Below are 18,031 nucleotides of genomic sequence, written 5' to 3'. Positions count from 1 at the left end.
GATTACATTCCATATTACTGCGCAGCGAATGGCAAGGCATTCATATAGCGCATTTCATACCCAGTGTTCTATCTGGCTGTTGCGTTGCTTCAAGGGTTGCGTGGCAACGATTTATTTAGGAACTATAATTTTTAGTGGCGGAAGAATGACGGTTTATCATTAAACTATTGTTTCTTAAATTGAATTGTCTTTATTTATGAAACCATATCAAATATGTGTAGTAACAGGTTTAGAAAAGCAATAAGCCCCGCGAGTCCGTGCTTTGCGCTGATTTTAGAACAGGTAAGGGGGTTTAACGGCACTCCGCTTCGCGTCGTGCCTAACAACTCCCTTACCTGTTCTAAAATCAGCGCAAAGCACGGCCTATTGGGGCTTATTGCTTAACTAAATACGTCTTATTGTACTAAATTCCATAGATTAAGAATACAACTTTTAAGAGTTGTGATTACCTATAGTTCGTACGTATCAACTTCCGGTTCAACGTACTTCCGTGTAGAAGTCCATGACGCGCTTTATGGGATACTCCATGCGACTTTATGGACAAGTTACCTTCTACTAAACACAGATTTCATATACGTGGTACACGCGCGGATTACACACAATGGGAGGGAAGAATAAACAGAGGACAAAAGGAAACGTTCGGGTAAGATGTCAGTGGTTACATGCTACCTCAAGTGACTGCTTTGTTGACTAATAACACATTTAGCTAACGGAAAGCTAGCAGCATATCCACAGACTAACGGCAGTTGCTACCTCGCTAGGGAGTAACTTAGTTGGCTTCTTTTTATTTTCCCCCAATTAGATTAGACAGTTGTTCATAGAGTGGCATCCTATAATGTCATGTATGATGTGAAAAAGAACCATAAATGCTAGTTTGGTAAATTAAGACTTTGTTATGACAACTTCAGAGATGCTTCGGTAATGTTAACTAGCCTATTCGTAACATTTGCATCAACACTAGCTTATCTAAGTTTGGTTATCGCTGAAAAGTGAATGAATGGACGCTCTGGCCCCATCGCCGTGGTCATAGTAGGTTGGGGCAGGTAAACACCGTCATTGTCATGATTCCCTGACCCCCTGCTTCAGCTTAACCTTCTCCTGTTTACCCCGTTGCAGCCGTCGAGTAGTGGCAGAGCCGCTGAACTCCTGGCGCGGGAAGGGGGAGTAGTTCCAGGGTTTGTTGGCTTCGGAGTCTCCGCATCAAATGACCCTGGTTATGTGCCAGCTGTCCATGGTGCTGAGGAAATAGACAACCTTGTCGATGCCGACTTCCGACTGGTTTTACGGAAGTTGTCAAAAAGAGATGCTGTCACAAAATTAAAGGTAAGTACAGACGTATGCACAGGTTTGTGTTGATTATTAAAACATGAACTACAGATGCATGGTTGATCTAGATGCATGGTTGATCTACATACCTATCTAACTAGTGGAATCTGTTCTTTTAAGGCTGTTCAGGAATTTGCCACTATGTGTCAAGAAAGAGAACCAGATGTGGTTAAAGGTGTGCTTCCATACTGGCCACGAATATACTGCAAGATATCAGTGGTAAGGCATCCAACTCTCTCTCCTGGAGGGACACAATCACATGTTGTAAGAGCCATTGTGTTATCCGCATGCGCCCCGGTTGTTAAAAACAAAGTGTTCCTCTTCTAGGACCATGACCGACGCGTCCGTGAAGCCACGCAGCAGGCGTTCGAACAGCTCATTCTGAAGGTGCGGAGGAACCTCGCCCCGTACCTCAAGAGCCTCATGGGTCACTGGCTGATCGCCCAGTGCGACACGTACACCCCGGCTTCCTCGTCCGCCAGCACGGCATTCCAGGCGGCGTTCCCCCTCAACAAACAACCCGGGGCGCTCAGCTTCTGCCGGGAAGAGATCCTCTCCGTAAGTCCAGCATTCTCCTACTTCTCTTTTTTTTTTTAAACCTTTGTTTATTGAAACACATCATATGAAATAGCATAGATACATTACAATTAGCTGTGTGATCCATCTTTTTTTTTATTCATTTTTTAGACAAGACATGTAAAAACTTAAATTTAAAATTTAAATTTAAATAAAGAGATACAAGAAAGAAAAATATACACCACTTAAAAACCCACCCACGCTCCCATCCCATGTTGCTCCATCTTCCTCACATTCTCCTACTTCTGACTGAGTGTTTGGGGTCAGGTGGGATTTCCAAAAAGGTTCTCCTTTCCCCCCCCCCTCCTTTTTAACTGTTTTTATTCTGTTTGATATACAGGTCCTTCAGGAAACCCTATTGAAGGAGACCGCAGACACTTTAAGTGATCCTCAGTAAGTTCCACACTGTCCACACTTGCTCGTAATTAAGTCACTGAACCAATCTAGTACGTCCCAGCAGTGTTTTGATAATGGTGCAGGGTATCATACCCGTGTGGGTGGAGAAATAGGGCACCGGTAAAGGGCAGGGTCCTTTTAACTGTCTGCTGCGTTTGTCCAGGAACGTGCCAGAAGAGGAGAGAGAGGCCAAGTACGTCCGTCTGCTGACCAGCTCCCTGCTAGCCCTCAAACGGCTCCTCATCCACCTGCCCCCACCTGACCGGGAGGCCCTCAGCGAGCGGCTCGCACAGCTCCTGGCCCAGGGAAAGTTCTGGAAGTACAGCAAACACAAGACCCCACAGGTGAGCCTTATGGTATTTGAACTGGACACCCCCCCCCTCACCACATGCACGTGCGGAAAGGGCTTTCTAAATGATGAGTAAGGCTTTGTTCCATGATCAGGTAAAGGAAGCAGTGGAGGGCCTTCTTCCATATTTAGTCAATCAATAAAAATGTCATTGATTGTGTGTTGACTGTGGCAATAGTGAGTATTATCGGATACCCCAACAAAGCAGGATTGTGTAAACACAAGAGAACAGTGCTCATGTCTGTTCTTCTCTTTAACTGTATGGAACTGCCTCAGTGTGTCTCCCCTGTCTTAACCTCAACCTTGGCCTGTGCGTGCGTGTGTTTGTGTGTGTGTGTGTGTTTGTGTTTGTTTGTGTGTGTGTGTGTGTGTGTGTGTGTGTGTGTGTGTGTGTGTGTGTGTGTGTGTGTGTGTGTGTGTGTGTGTGTGTGTGTGTGTGTGTGTGTGTGTGTGTGCATCCGGTGTGTGAGTAGGTCCGAGGGGCGTTCTTTGAGGTGGTGGCGTGTCTGTGTGAGCTCGTGCCCCAGCTGGCGCAGGCTGAGAGCCCGCGGGTCTGCTCCTCTGTCCTCCTCAGCATCGACGACACCGAACCCCTGGTGCTGCCTGCTCTCTGGGCCGCCGTGCTGCACGTGGTATCTGGCATCACGGTAAGCCTGTATGTCTGTATGTATGTATGTATGTGTGTGTGTGTGTGTCTGTCTGTCTGTCTGTCTGTCTGTCTGTCTGTCTGTCTGTCTGTCTGTCTGTCTGTCTGTCTGTCTGTCTGTCTGTCTGTGTCTGCCTGTCTGTCTGTGGAGTCAGCCTGGACTCATTCAAACCAAGTGCTTTATTGTGTCGGAGTAGTGTGGCACCAAGGCCTAGTTGTATTTTACCTGCCACTGCCCTCCTATGTACTTCTACGGGCTCATTGTTCTCTATAGAGAGAATCTGGGCCTCAGGACTCCTCTCGGGGGCAGGGCCTCCAGGCCATATCCCAGGGCAAACTCAGTTGTTGTATTTAGTGCAAGTGCCATACTGCAGTACTGTGGTGTTATTTGTTGCATCGCCCTAGCTGTGTTTCAGTATGTTGTTGCTGCATCAGACTATAGTTTTGTGGTATTACGTCATTATGGAAAGTGTTTCCCATCTCCTCTCTGGCTGTTCTTCCAGGACTGCTGGACGCACGTGAACGCCAGGAAAGGCATGATGCCCAAGCTGTGGGTGCTGCTGAAAGAGGGGGGGAAAGGCTTGGCCACGGCCCTGCACCCCAACCTGCTGCCCTTCATCAGCAAGCTGCCCGAGGAGATCACCACACCCGCTCTGGACTTCTACACCACCTTCTTCACCAACGTCATCCTCGGGTAGGCAAGGCATGGACGGGCGGGGCAGCCGATGCCATCTATTCTACTGTGACATCACAAAGACATTAACCTCTTTCTAAATTTCATTCCTCAAAATCCTGTCTATTAGTTTATTCATGCATGTTAATCCTAAATTAAAGTTTAAGTTTAAACGTGAAGTTGAGCTTTTGGGGTTACTTTGTATAACATTGTAGCATGCTTCACCTCGATGTGGCAGATCAATATGTTGGCTGGTCTCCCCTTGCACAAGACGCGACTCTAGAAATCTCACACTTCTTGGTGGAAATGTTTTATTTTTTGTGCGATCACCACAGCAAACTGGTCACAGGTACAGGCAACAAACTGGTCACAGGCAGTGTTGTTGATGTAGGTGGTGTTTACATTTTGACCAGTTCTTTTTCATAAGGATGATCTTGCACTTTTAGTTATAGGTAGGATTGGCTTCTTCTTTGGCTATATTTCCGGCAGTGTTAAATTGTATTATTATTTCTGACTCACTGCTTCTGTCTGCCGTTGCCTGGCGCCGAAACACTCCCTGCCGGGCCATGCACCCGTCACAGCACAGGATGTGATTCTAGGAGACAATGTGCTTTTTTATCGTTTCAGTTCAGAACATTGATGCTCCGACAGTAAAAGCACAGTTCCCAGCCTTTTTGATTGCGATGAGTCCTGGCTCAGAGTCAGATGGGGCCATCTTTACCAGAGATGTTGGGGCCAGATTAGGCGTGTCACCGGGGACAGCGGAGACAGGTGGCGGAGCCTCAGCTGATGAAAATGGGTCTGGGCTGGGCCTGTCAGGGATAATGGTGTAATGGTGTTTTTTTTTCTTGATGAGAAAACAGTCAATCATTTTCCTCATTTTAAATTGGCGATATGTTTTTTAAGGTTAAGATGTTTCTTCCCCCCCACACGAGTTCATGGAAGAATAGCGTCAGAGGCAGTCAGAGGCAGAGTAGTGGCAGGTCTCTGCAGAATGCGGATGGGAAAAAGACCCACTACACACATACACATAGAGAGGCAGAACTCACAAATGATAGGCGCACCGGGGCGACCAATGAAAATGTTTAGTCGCCTCAACAGATGTTTGGTGACATTCTGGAGCCATGGTTTCTAACCCCGCATCTGTGTCTGTCTCAGTCTGTCTAGCGAACGTGCCGTGTCCAGTCTATGTCTGTCTCACACATCTGTGTCTGTCTCACACATCTGTGTCTGTCTCGCACATCTGTGTCTGTCTCACACATCTGTGTCTGTCTCAGTCTGTCTAGCGAACGTGCCGTGTCCAGTCTATGTCTGTCTCACACATCTGTGTCTGTCTCACACATCTGTGTCTGTCTCACACATCTGTGTCTGTCTCAGTCTGTCTCACACATCTGTGTCTGTCTCAGTCTGTCTCACACATCTGTGTCTGTCTCAGTCTGTCTCACACATCTGTGTATGTCTCAGTCTGTCTCACACATCTGTGTATGTCTCAGTCTGTCTCACACATCTATCTGTCTCAGTCTGTCTAGCGACCGCGCCGTGACCAGTCCCTCTGAGAGCGGCGCCATCATTGTTGCCACCGTGGAGTGCCTGCGTTACTGCCTGCTGCAGCACACGGGCGACGCCCCGCAGCAGAGGAGTGTTCAGAGCATGCTCATCAGCGACCAGGTCAGATCACCCCCGTCACACCGCCCAAACACACACATGGAACAAGAGATCACATCGCCCAAACAAACACATGGAACAAGAGATCACCCTCGTCACTCCGCCCAAACACACACATGGAACAAGAGATCACACCGCCCAAACAAACACATGGCACAAGAGATCACCCTCATCACACCGCCCAAACACACATATGGCACAAGAGATTACCCTCATCACACCGCCCAAACACACACATGGCATTAAAGATCACACCGCCCAAACACACACATGGAACAAGAGATCACACTGCCCAAACACACACATGGAACAAGAGATCACCCTCGTCACTCCGCCCAAACACACACATGGAACAAGAGATCACACCGCCCAAACAAACACATGGCACAAGAGATCACCCTCATCACACCGCCCAAACACACACATGGAACAAGACACAAGAAAAAAGAAAGACTTTCAATGACTCACACACCAAACCACACCACACCACAACACACCACACCCCTCCCCACCACACCCCACACCACACCATACCAAACCACACCACACCCCACCCCACACCACCCCACCTCAGCCCCTAGGTAGCCAGATCTGAGGCAGACACTGACTATTGCCATCTGTGTGTGTGTGTGTGTGTGTGTGTGTGTGTGTGTGTGTGTGTGTGTGTGTGTGTGTGTGTGTGTGTGTGTGTGTGTCTGTGTAGGGCCTGCTTTGACATTTCCCTGTGTTCTCCGTTCAGCTGCTGCCACTGATTGACCGGGCACTGGAGAGCACGGCCCTTCAGACGGGCCCCCTGTTTCCCCAGGCGGCGGACATGCTCCTGTCCTGGGAGAAGAGGGCCGCGCCCGCGGGCACACACGACGACGACGACCCAGCAGCGGGCACCGATGCCACCTTCCAGAGGGCGCTGGCGGACTTCTGGGATGGCCTGGGCCGCCTGTGCCTGCGCCACGTGGACAGCGAGGACCCCGAGCAGAACTCTCTGGAGGGCATCGCCGCCCTGCTCCGGGTCATCCAGAACCCCGAGTCCGGATCCTGGAGGCAGGCCAAGAGGAAGAAGAAGAGCGTGAAGATCTCCTTCTCCGGCCTGGAGGGGAAGGAGCAGCCAGGGGAGGAAGAGGAGGTGAAGATCTCCTTCTCCAGCCTGGAGGGGAAGGAGGGAGAGGAGGTGAAGGTCTCCTTCTCCAGCCTGGAGGGGAAGGAGCCAGGGGAGGGAGAGGAGGAGGTGGAGGAGGTCCCTCAGGAGGAGGTGGTAGCGGTGGCGAGGGCTCAGGAGCCCCAGGCAAAGGAGGCCGTGTCTGTGCCCACTGCAGCGGCCAGCGGCGGGTCGCCCCCACCGCTGAGGAGCGGGCACCTGGTGGAGCTGGTGTGCCAGCTGGCGGAGGTGAACATGGTGCACGTGACGGAGCGCGGCTCGGAGCGCCACCTCCGCTTCCTGTCCATGCTGCTGCAGTCCTTCGCCACGCAGCAGGTCTTCACGGTGCTGCTGCAGTCCGCTGAGACGGAGCCGGAGACGGAGCCGGAGAAGAAGGACCTGGGCCTGGGGGGGGACGCGGCGCTCGCCCGGAACCCTGCCGTGCGTTTCCTCCTCCTGAGGGTGGTGGACTGGCTGAGGCAGGAGGACAGGAGGGACACGGACTTCCTGGTGGACATGGTGTTCAGCGCCCTGCAGTGCTGCAGCACCGGAGACGAGAAGACGCGCATCCTCAACCACATCACCACGGTAACATACATACTCAACCACATCACCACGGTAGCATCCTCAACCACATCACCACGGTAACATACATACTCAATCACATCACCACGGTAACATCCTCAATCACATCACCACGGTAACATCCTCAATCACATCACCACGGTAACATCCTCAATCACATCACCGCGGTAACATACTCAATCACATCTCCACGGTAACATCCTCAATCACATCACCACGGTCACACACTCAATCACACCACCGCGGTAACATCCTCAATCACATCACCATGGTAACATCCTCAATCACATCACCGTGGTAACATCCTCAATCACATCACCGCGGTAACATCCTCAATCACATCACCATGGTAACATCCTCAATCACATCACCACGGTAACATCCTCAATCACATCACCACGGTAACACACTCAATCACATCACCACGGTAACGTACTCAGTCACATCACCACGGTAACGTACTCAGTCACATCACCACGGTAACATCCTCAATCAAATCACCACGGTAACATCCTCAATCACATCACCACGGTAACATCCTCAATCACATCACCACGGTAACATACTCAATCACATCACCATGGTAACATCCTCAATCACATCACCACGGTAACATCCTCAATCACATCACCGCGGTCATCACTGGGGAGGCTTGCACTCAGGGGCTGGTCTTGGGTTGTATTGATGTCATTGTCGATCATTTCACATTGTTCACATTTGTGTTTGCAGATGAACCTGGAGTGGGGAATCCTGCTACAAATTATCCAGAAGGTAGGCTGACAAGTCACGTTGTCCTCTTAATTGTTCTAGGTTCGCTTAAGCTTTTTTCCTGGTTGCTTAAAATCATGAATGTACTCCCTCTCCCGCTCTCTCTCTCTCTCTCTCTCTGTCTTTCCGTTTCCGTTAACCTTTCCCTTTCTTTCTTTCTCTCTCTCTCTCTCTCTCTCTCTCTCTCTTGCTCTCTCTCTTTCTCTTTCTCTCACTCTCACTCCCTCACTCTCACTCCCTCTCTCTCTCTCTCCCTCTATCCGTCTCAGGCCTCTGCGGATGCAGTGTGTATTGCGGAGTACCGCGGCTGGCTGAAGGGCTGTGTGTTGGGCGAGTGTTTGATGGGTCTGGCTGCCGTGCTGTGTGAGAGGGGTCTTCGTGGATCGTCTTCCTCCTCCTCCTCATCAGCCTCATCACACACACACAGCTGGGCACTCATCAGCCAGGTCTTGTCTCACCAGCATAACAATGGTAGGGGCATCCAGATGTCATCCAGATGTTATTAGTGTCGACATTTTTCACGTTTTGTTTAAATCTATTTTAATCTTTTGAAAGATTTCCCTGATTTTTTTTTATCCCTGCTGCTCGCCACTCTTTCCAAGTACCCTTACTCACAGTCGGTTTGTGCATTTATTATAGTGTGGTGTGGAAGTACTCTTGACGTATGAGCTATTAGTATTACTATTAGTATAGTATTCATGAGATGTCTTTGTGCTGATGGGTTCCCTGGTTTTGTCCACAGAGACACTGATCGGGAAGGAGTATGTTGAGAAGATCATCGATAAGCTCCACGCCACCCTCTCCGAGGCCAAGGGCATGTCCGACGCGGGCAACATGGAGCCCCTGGTGTCGTTCATCTCGGACGTGGCAGCCAACTTCTTCTCGTCGGTGAAGGGCTGTCTGCTGCTGTCGTCGGCCGAGGAGCTGCTGCTCACCGTCTTCCAGCTGTGCGCCCAGGACCAGAGCCTCACCTGTCTCTCAGGTAGGCACCGCGCTCCACAGAGCTAGCATTAGCATTAGCATTAGCACATGCACAAGCACTGTGTCTTCACTGTTTATTATCTGCATCTATGTATTTACTGCAGTCATTTTCTATTCATGAGCTACACTCTTACTCCCTTAAAAACTAAGTTTTATAATTTGTATAGGATTAAATGCAAACAACAGTATAATTATTATAGGAATAGTGTTTATCTTATTTCTCTTAAAATAAACAAATAGTTGTGAAAGTATGGGACATAATGTCTGATCATCTGCATTGATTGTGGTCATCCAAAGACATGACATAATGTATATAATCATCTGTATTGATTGTGGTCATCCACAGACATGACATAATGTCTATAATCATCTGTATTGATTGTGGTCATCCACAGACATGACACAATGTCTGATCATCTGTATTGATTGTGGTCATCCACAGACATGACATAATGTCTAATAATCATCTGTATTGATTGTGGTCATCCACAGACATGACATAATGTCTGATCATCTGTATTGATTGTGGTCATCCACAGACATGACATAATGTCTGATCATCTGTATTGATTGTGGTCATCCACAGACATGACATAATGTCTGATCATCTGTTTTGATTGTGGTCATCCACAGACATGACACAATGTCTGATCATCTGTATTGATTGTGGTCATCCACAGACATGACCTAATGTCTGATCATCTGTATTGAGTGTGGTCATCCACAGACATGACATAATGTCTGACCATCTGTATTGATTGTGGTCATCCACAGACATGACATAATGTCTGATCATCTGTATTGATTGTGGTCATCCACAGACATGACATAATGTCTGATCATCTGTATTGATTGTGGTCATCCACAGACATGACATAATGTCTGATCATCTGTATTGATTGTGGTCATCCACAGACATGACATAATCTCTGATCATCTGTATTGATTGTGGTCATCCACAGACATGACATAATGTCTGATCATCTGTATTGATTGTGGTCATCCACAGACATGACATAATGTCTGATCATCTGTATTGATTGTGGTCATCCAAACACATGACATAATGTCTGATCATCTGTATTGATTGTGGTCATCCACAGACATGACATAATGTCTGATCATCTGAATTGATTGTGGTCATCCACACAGACATGACATAATGTCTGATCATTTGTATTGATTGTGGTCCTCCACAGACCCCCTCCTCCAGAAGCTGAAGCAGGCGTGCTGTGCTGGGGTGCGCTCCCTGGTGAACCTCCTGGACTCTGAGGTGGTGGAGGGCACCTTCCTGCACAGCGTGGCCCTGTGGGTGAAGAACCAACTCATCAGCGCCTCACTGGGGGTCAAAAGGTAATTATAATAATAATAATAATAATTCATTTTATTTGTTGAGCACTCTTCATTCAGGCAGAATCTCAGAGTGCTAAAAAACAGCTCTCAGCAAAAGCACAGTTTAAGAAAATTATACGTTTTTAAAAAGTAGGAAATGCTTTTCTGAATAAAAAGGCCAGGTTTTTAGGCCAGTCTGAAGGTGAGGATTTCACCAACAGAACGACTCAACCGGTCTTTGTGGACGGACAGACGTTGTTGTGCAAGTCCCCTGTGAGATGTGCTATGCTATTATTAGAGCTTTTAAAGTCTTTCCATTACATTACAAAGTATACAATTTAATTATACAATATTTACAGAACATCAATTCCACTTAATTTGATTGATTAAATAAGTTAAACCTTTGTGTAGCCTCACAGTAGAGCAACTCAAATGTCCGAGTTTCTTGTAAAACTAAAGGCAGCTCTACCTATTGCAGTGGAAAGACAGACGTTTGTGAGTTGTGTGTGTTTTCTCCACTAAGTCATACAGCTACCCCAAGTATCCAACAAAAGCATGTCATCAATTAGAATGATCCAACTTTGAATGTGTCCATCTCAGAATGAGTTTGGCTTCCAACCTGTTTTGCATTCTGTCCTTAAGGCCTGTGCTCTCCGTGTCCCTTAAGGCCTGTGTTCTCTGTGTGCTTAAGGCCTGTGTTCTCTGTGTGCTTAAGGCCTGTGTTCTCCGTGTCCCTTAAGGCCTGTGTTCTCCGTGGCTCTTAAGGCCTGTGTTCTCCGTGTCCCTTAAGGCCTGTGTTCTCCGTGTCCCTTAAGGCCTGTGTTCTCAGTGTCCCTTAAGGCCTGTCTTCTCCGTGTCCCTTAAGGCCTGTGTTCTCAGTGTCCCTTAAGGCCTGTGTTCTCCGTGTCCCTTAAGGCCTGTGTTCTCTGTGTCCCTTAAGGCCCGTGTTCTCTGTGTTCTTAAGGCCTGTGTTCTCCGTGTCCCTTAATGCCTGTGTTCTCCGTGGCTCTTAAGGCCTGTGTTCTCCGTGGCTCTTAAGGCCTGTGTTCTCTGTGCTATCTGTGTCCCTTAAGGCCTGTGTTCTCTGTGTTCTTAAGGCCTGTGTTCTCTGTGTTCTCCGTGTCCCTTAATGCCTGTGTTCTTCGTGTCCCTTAAGGCCTGTGCTCTCTGTTTTAGTCTCCAGATTCTGGTGCAGTCGGTGCAGAGCCTGGTGGAGACACTGTGCTCAGCCAAGCAGAATGGGCGCTCCCTCTTACCCAACTTCCTCCTCTGCTTGAGCCTCTCTGACGAGGAGTGGAGGAAGATCAGGCAAGCCCTGCCTCCACAGGTGTGTAGTCTGTCTGCCTTACCTGTTCAGTTAACCCTCTCTGCCTCCACAGGTGTGTAGTCTGTCTGCCTTACCTGTTCAGTTAACCCTCTCTGCCTCCACAGGTGTGTAGTCTGTCTGCCCTACCTGTTCAGTTAACCCTCTCTGATGTCAGAACATGACACAACATGACCTAACATGACATGGCATGTTTTATTTAGATGGCATGAAGTGGTTTGTAAATACACATTTTTAGGTTTATGTTTGTTAAGTACAACTAATAATCATTTGTGTGTGATATTTTTTATCATGTCTATTCATTGACCATATGTACACACCATTAAAAAAAGGACAGAGAAGATGTGGCCTGCTGAATTATGTCCCAAGTTACTGTAGCTGTTGATGAAACCCAAACACACCCTATGCCATATTAGTTCCCATGTAGTCTTATTTGTTAAAAAAAACCCAAACACTCTCTATCCCATATTAGTTCCCATGTAAACGTATTGTAATGAAACCCAAACACACCCTATGCCATATTAGTTCCCACGTAGTCTTATTTGTTAAAAAAACCCAAACACACTCTATACCAAATTAGTTCCCATATTAGTTCCTAAATTAGTTCCCATGTAATTTTATTTGTCTCCATCAGTGGGTGAAGAGTTCCCTCCTCTCTGGGAGACTGCGGGCGTCGTGTACCTACCCGTGCATGGACGCCTGGAAGTTCCGCTCGTGCGCCCGCCTCCCCGCCCACCTGTGTGCCTCCGCCCTGCTGGCCCAGGTCATCTGCACGGCGGCCGAGGCCACAGCCGGTGACGGCGCTCTGGAACTGCCGCCACTAAAACACACCGGTGAGCCACAACATCACCGTCTACCGAGCAACAATCCCATCAGCCTCTAGCTGTGAAGCTGTACTGCTTAGTCACTTTGCTTATTTTCTCCTAAATCTGTTAGTGGCTTTTCTTGGTACCGCCAGAACATTGAATTCTGAGAAGTTGCGCTCATGTATTAATTTATACTATTTAGATCTCTCACTCTGCACATGGGGTGAGCCTCAGACAGACGCATATAATTCTACAATTAAGTAATCCGTTTACTGGGAGATGACGTGTGTATCTTGGCTGAATAATAATAATATTCATTAATAATTAATTTAATTATAATAATAATAATGTTGTGCATGTTCTGTTTGTCCATATCTTACTAACCGAATCTGCCCCGCTACGTCTTGTCACCAGTTGCCGAGATCCTGTATGCCTTCCAGTGGTGTTCCGAGATGGAATACTCTCCCGCCACTGTGTCCGACTTCCACAAACTGCTTCAAGAGTGGAACCTCATCACGAGAGTCCACAACATAAGCTCTCACCTATTACAGACACTGTTCACGAGGTAACGTCATTACTGCGCGCTTCTATGCCTACGGTTTGGGCTGTTGAGCAGTTCTCTATCATTTCCCTCTTGCTCCATGGTCTCATCTGTCTTCCTGAGGGAACTGCCCAGTGTAGAGTTAAGTCCTTTAATGTGTTTGTTTTAGATAGATAGATAGATAGATAGATAAACTTGTATTAATCCTGTGAGGGAAATTCAATTGTCAAAGCAGCAAGGTAGTAGGAATAGGATTCAAGTATATACATCAACATAAAAAAAAAATTATTAATACAAATTTTGAAAAATAAATAGAAAAAATAAATAGACAACATAGTGCAGCGTACATTACATAAAACTAACTTTGATAACTTTGATACATTTTGATAGACACAGTGTGCATTATGAGGCGGTTGTAGCAGAGACTATGCTTGGGAGGGGCATACCCTATAGGGAAACACCTACATTAATTATTGAAATAAAATCCGATCACGTCTTCCCAATCTCAGGCTTGAAATATCTCACTCATTTCATCACTACGTGTCTTTCATCCAAAAGGTGTAGTACAGTATGTCAGTATGACCCAACACTCTCGGCTTCTCTTCCTCTTCCTCCAGGTCTCTGACTGAAGGGTCCCTGTGGGCTCTGACCACCTCCAGCTACATCCACACTGGAGAGGTGACCCATGGAGAGGTGACCCCTGGAGCAGTGACCCCTGGCGACATCAAAGGCCTCTATGGGAGTGTGGAAAGGTAAACAATTACTGATTGCTAAAAAAAAAAACATAAGTAGACTAAAATAGTTTTTGTCTGTGCACTGCTGATCTTAAACAGATTCTAAGCATTCAGGTGTTTGATTTGTTTGATAAGCATGATTGCACCTCATTATATTGTAAATAGGCCTCGTGCGTAGTACATATGCCATAGCTGAATATGCCACGCGTGTCTTGCAGGGTTTTTTTTCCTTCCACTCACACATGGAGTTGTTAAATGATTTGTTTTTACTAGCATCATTATATTTTCCATTCAGCACCTTGAAGAGTGTTTGTGCTTGTGTCTCGTAGCTTCTTCCCCCTCACAGAGAAGAGTGTGAACACGCTGCAGGTGTTGTGTCCATCCCTGCCCAGAGACGAGCGAGAGACCCTGACCGCTCTGGCCATCGCTGAGCTACTCAACTGGCAGGAGATCGACCACAGTAAGCATGGCCTTGCTTTACCTTAACTCAAACGATCAAATTAAATCATTATTAAATTGAATTTCACTACCAGTAAGAGAGAAACCACAGTAAGCATGGCCTTGCCTTTACCTTAACTCAAACGATCAAATTAAATCATTATTAAATTGAATTTCACTACCAGTAAGAGAGAAACCACAGTAAGCATGGCCTTGCCTTTACCTTAACTCAAACGATCAAATTAAATCATTATTAAATTGAATTTCACTACCAGTAAGAGAGAAACCACAGTAAGCATGGCCTTGCCTTTACCTTAACTAAAATTATCAAATTAAATCATTATTAAATTGACCAGTAAGAGAGAAACCACAGTAAGCACGGCCTTGCTCTACAGTGTAGGGAACTACGTAATAATTGTAGTTATGTAAGTACAACTGTGTAGTTTACCTTTACTAAAATAAATAAATAAATAAAAAAACCTAAAACGATCAAATGAAATAATTACTAAATTAAATGTGACTACCAATAACTGTGAATGTGACTGCAGCTGAACTGTGAGAGGTAGGTGCTGATCACACCAAAGGGATGGAGCTGAGCCCTACTGAGCATGTGCAGTGATCACCTGCAGTAGTATAGTCAATTTGTGTGAAAACATCTGTTAAGTAATGAATCATCTGTTAAGTCATTAATCATTAATCAATGTTGTTGTGGCTCTTCCAGATGTCTCCTCATACCTAGCAGTGCTGCTAAATAACGCGATAGAACCCAATTGTTTTATAATTAAGCAATATAGTGGGAGTGGGGTAGGTAAGGGATATTCCCACGGGTGGTGTTCGGCTGTAGCCACCGAGGCCGGAGGCCACGAGTGCTATATTGCTTTTATAAAACAATTCTATAGTCGACCAATTAACATTTCAACATGAAGTTATTGATGACATTTTTTTTATTTTGCCATTGTTTCTCCGGAACAAATTTTTTTTCCATTGTCAACGTCTTGGTTTGGAATTATAAGAACTTTGAATTAACGGTTATCATCAATGCGCTATAGAATGTTTCATCGCGGAGTGATTTATTATTAGCTGTGAAAAGTCCCCGTTGGGTTGTTCTGGGATAATCCAACGCATGGAACGTCTCTCGTCCTATCAGAAACAGCTAAATAACGCGATAGAACTCAATTGTTTTATAATAATTATTACTCAATGTTGTTGTGGCTCTTCCAGATGTCTCCTCATACCTAGCAGTGCTGCACTGCTGCCTAAGGGCTGAGACTCCCGTGGAGGACGATCTGCTGCTGGCCGCCCTGGCCACCATGATGGAGTGGAGGAACAGCAAAGAGGAGTGGTTCCTCTTCAACAGGTCAGACCAGCGCTGTGGGCTACACACACACTCACACACACACACACACACACACACACACACACACACACACACACGCACACACACACACACACACACACAAACACACTTGCCCTCTTCTTTCACACGAGTAAGACTCAATAACAAGTGATCTGCTCTCATCCGTCCATTCACACCTGATGTCATTACTCTTTGATTGCACTCTGTGTTTATTGCAGTCCGCTCTCATTTGTGAGATTTAAGATAAGATAAAACTTTATTGCCACACAACAATGTTGGTGGTATTCTTTGTCATTGGTAGCTCAGGCCAGTAGGACAGGAGAGAAGGGGGTAGGGAAAACAAAAATAAAAATAAAAAATACTCCATGAAAAAGTATGATATTAAACAAATATCTGTGATCTAACAAGTCCTTATTGTCTCTCAGTGACCTGGGCAAAGTGTCTGCTGAGGACCTGTGTCTGGCGGTGGAGATGATGCGTTTCCTGTCCTGGGTGCTGACTCATTCCCCCGCCGTCTTCGGGGAGGCCCAGTGGGACTTCCTGCTCTGCACCGTGCTGGCCTGGCTAGAGGTACACACACCGCTTAGGCCATGGCACAGAGTGTGTGTGTGTGTGTGGGAGGCATCATCCTTTTGTGTGTGTGTGTGTGTGTGTGTGTGTGTGTGTGTGTGTGTGTGTGTGTGTGTGTGTGTGTGTGTGTGTGTGTGTGTGTGTGTGTGTGTGTGTGTGTGTGTGTGTGTGTGTGTGTGTGTGTGTGTGTGTGTGTGTGTGTGTGTGTGTGTGTGTGTGTGTGTGTGTGTGTGTGTGTGTGTGTGTGTGTGTCTTGATACAGTTATACCAAGGGTGCTGAGGGTGAAGTATGGCTGCACCAATAACCCCATCACTGCCATACCGTAGTTGTAGGAGATGTACTGCAGGTTTGAGGCAGTCACCACCCTCAATGTCATAACAGCCCCCCCTCTCCCCATCTGAGAGTGCTGGCATCCTCGTGTAGCCTTTGGCTCGGCCTGCAGTCTTGTCTACACATATCGGCATACTTTTGAAAACTTTTTTCTGTCAGTTTAAAAAAAGGATGATGACTCCCATACACTCTTCTCCTCTCCACACAAGATCGAGAAAACCATTCTGAAAGCCCAGACCTCTGCACCCTTGGACACATAACATTTAGCTGCTGAACTGAATAATTTGCGTTTTAACCAGCCTTTTCTACGGGGTGTAGCTAGGATTTTTTTTATGGCTGCCTGGACACTCAGAATGTCCTTAATCGCTTGGCAAACACAAATTAAATCTGTGCAGTCTGGTTGCAGTAAACCACCAGGTGGCACTCTTGGTCTGCCATATGATAAGGACACTTCTGTTCCTCTGCAGCCCTAAAGCCATAACTCAACAGACAGTAATAGGACTGGGATCATGTCTGTGCGAGACTTCACATGTGCTAACTTTGTATGAACTGAGTCAGTATGAGTGTGAACTACTCATGAGTGAAAACCATTGATGATACACAGAGTGAGTATGTACTACCTGGTTGAGTATGTATTACCTGGTTGTTACATGATATTTCAGCCGTTATAGTTGCCAACGAACTAGCTGGAACACTGTGATTCACTTGCAGTCATTTCCAGGTGTTGAACAATTTGGGCCTCTTGTTGATGGGTGTAAATTGAAAGTGTCAGTAGACAGATGGTCATTGCCTTGCCCTGGGCTTTCTCTTTCCCATCAGACAGCCAGTGAAAACACTTCTGCCTTCTGGAACCCCTGGGTGCAGCTGTTTGTGTGCGAGACGTGTGAACTGATCGTGCGGCTCAATGAGTTCTTCACAGCGCCCCCTCCTGGCGTGGTGGAGCAGCTGCCTGCGGAGCTGTGCACCGAGTGGCAGGAGTTCTTCTCCGAGGGCATCAACAGCCTGCTCCTGCCCCTGCTCGTCAAAATCCCGGGTAAGACAAAAAGTCTCCCGTATTTACTTCCGCTGAACATCAAAGCCAAGAGATCATGTGATATAATACCTACAGCCACACCTAGTTGTGTATAGTCCCAAGAAGTTCTGAAGTTCAAAGCATAGACATTGTTGTATTGACGTAATCCAGATTGCTAACTTCTTGCTGATAGATTTTGAAACTTTGGAAACAAACCATAGATTTTTAAACTTTGAGAACAAACCATAGATTTGGAAACTTTGAAAACAAACCATAGATTTGGAAACTTTGAAAACAAACCATAGATATGGAAACTTTGAAAACAAACCATAGATTTGGAAACTTTGGAAACAAACCATAGATTTGGAAACTTTGAAAACAAACCATAGATTTGGAAACTTTCAAAACAAACCATATATTTCCAAACTTTGAAAACAAACCGTAGATTTGGAAACTTTGAAAACAAACCATAGATTTGGAAACAGT

The 18,031-nt window shown here is 46.5% G+C and overlaps 1 protein-coding gene across 1 annotated transcript in view; it reads left to right on the top strand.

The window, feature by feature from the left end:
- The first annotated feature begins 506 nt into the window (after window positions 1-506).
- ltn1 (listerin E3 ubiquitin protein ligase 1) overlaps window positions 507-18,031 on the top strand; it is a 26,517-nt gene continuing 8,992 nt past the window's right edge. The window contains exons 1-23 of the mRNA XM_080839585.1: window positions 507-643; window positions 1,117-1,323; window positions 1,447-1,545; window positions 1,654-1,884; window positions 2,243-2,295; window positions 2,462-2,642; window positions 3,121-3,294; window positions 3,797-3,987; window positions 5,487-5,634; window positions 6,371-6,697; window positions 6,800-7,354; window positions 8,081-8,122; window positions 8,389-8,590; window positions 8,862-9,101; window positions 10,300-10,453; window positions 11,609-11,759; window positions 12,391-12,589; window positions 12,977-13,127; window positions 13,721-13,855; window positions 14,167-14,297; window positions 15,497-15,632; window positions 16,058-16,202; window positions 17,353-17,566. Of these exons, the coding sequence (XP_080695711.1) occupies window positions 602-643; window positions 1,117-1,323; window positions 1,447-1,545; window positions 1,654-1,884; window positions 2,243-2,295; window positions 2,462-2,642; window positions 3,121-3,294; window positions 3,797-3,987; window positions 5,487-5,634; window positions 6,371-6,697; window positions 6,800-7,354; window positions 8,081-8,122; window positions 8,389-8,590; window positions 8,862-9,101; window positions 10,300-10,453; window positions 11,609-11,759; window positions 12,391-12,589; window positions 12,977-13,127; window positions 13,721-13,855; window positions 14,167-14,297; window positions 15,497-15,632; window positions 16,058-16,202; window positions 17,353-17,566 (4,108 nt within the window). The 5' untranslated portion in view covers window positions 507-601. The remainder of the gene's footprint in view (window positions 644-1,116; window positions 1,324-1,446; window positions 1,546-1,653; window positions 1,885-2,242; window positions 2,296-2,461; window positions 2,643-3,120; window positions 3,295-3,796; window positions 3,988-5,486; window positions 5,635-6,370; window positions 6,698-6,799; window positions 7,355-8,080; window positions 8,123-8,388; window positions 8,591-8,861; window positions 9,102-10,299; window positions 10,454-11,608; window positions 11,760-12,390; window positions 12,590-12,976; window positions 13,128-13,720; window positions 13,856-14,166; window positions 14,298-15,496; window positions 15,633-16,057; window positions 16,203-17,352; window positions 17,567-18,031) is intronic.

This window comes from Sprattus sprattus (assembly GCF_963457725.1).
Source record: "Sprattus sprattus genome assembly, chromosome: 1".
Classification (NCBI taxonomy): Eukaryota; Metazoa; Chordata; class Actinopteri; order Clupeiformes; family Clupeidae; genus Sprattus; species Sprattus sprattus.
The sequence above is the reverse complement of the archived record's forward strand: the minus strand, read 5'-3'. Positions and strand labels throughout refer to the sequence as shown.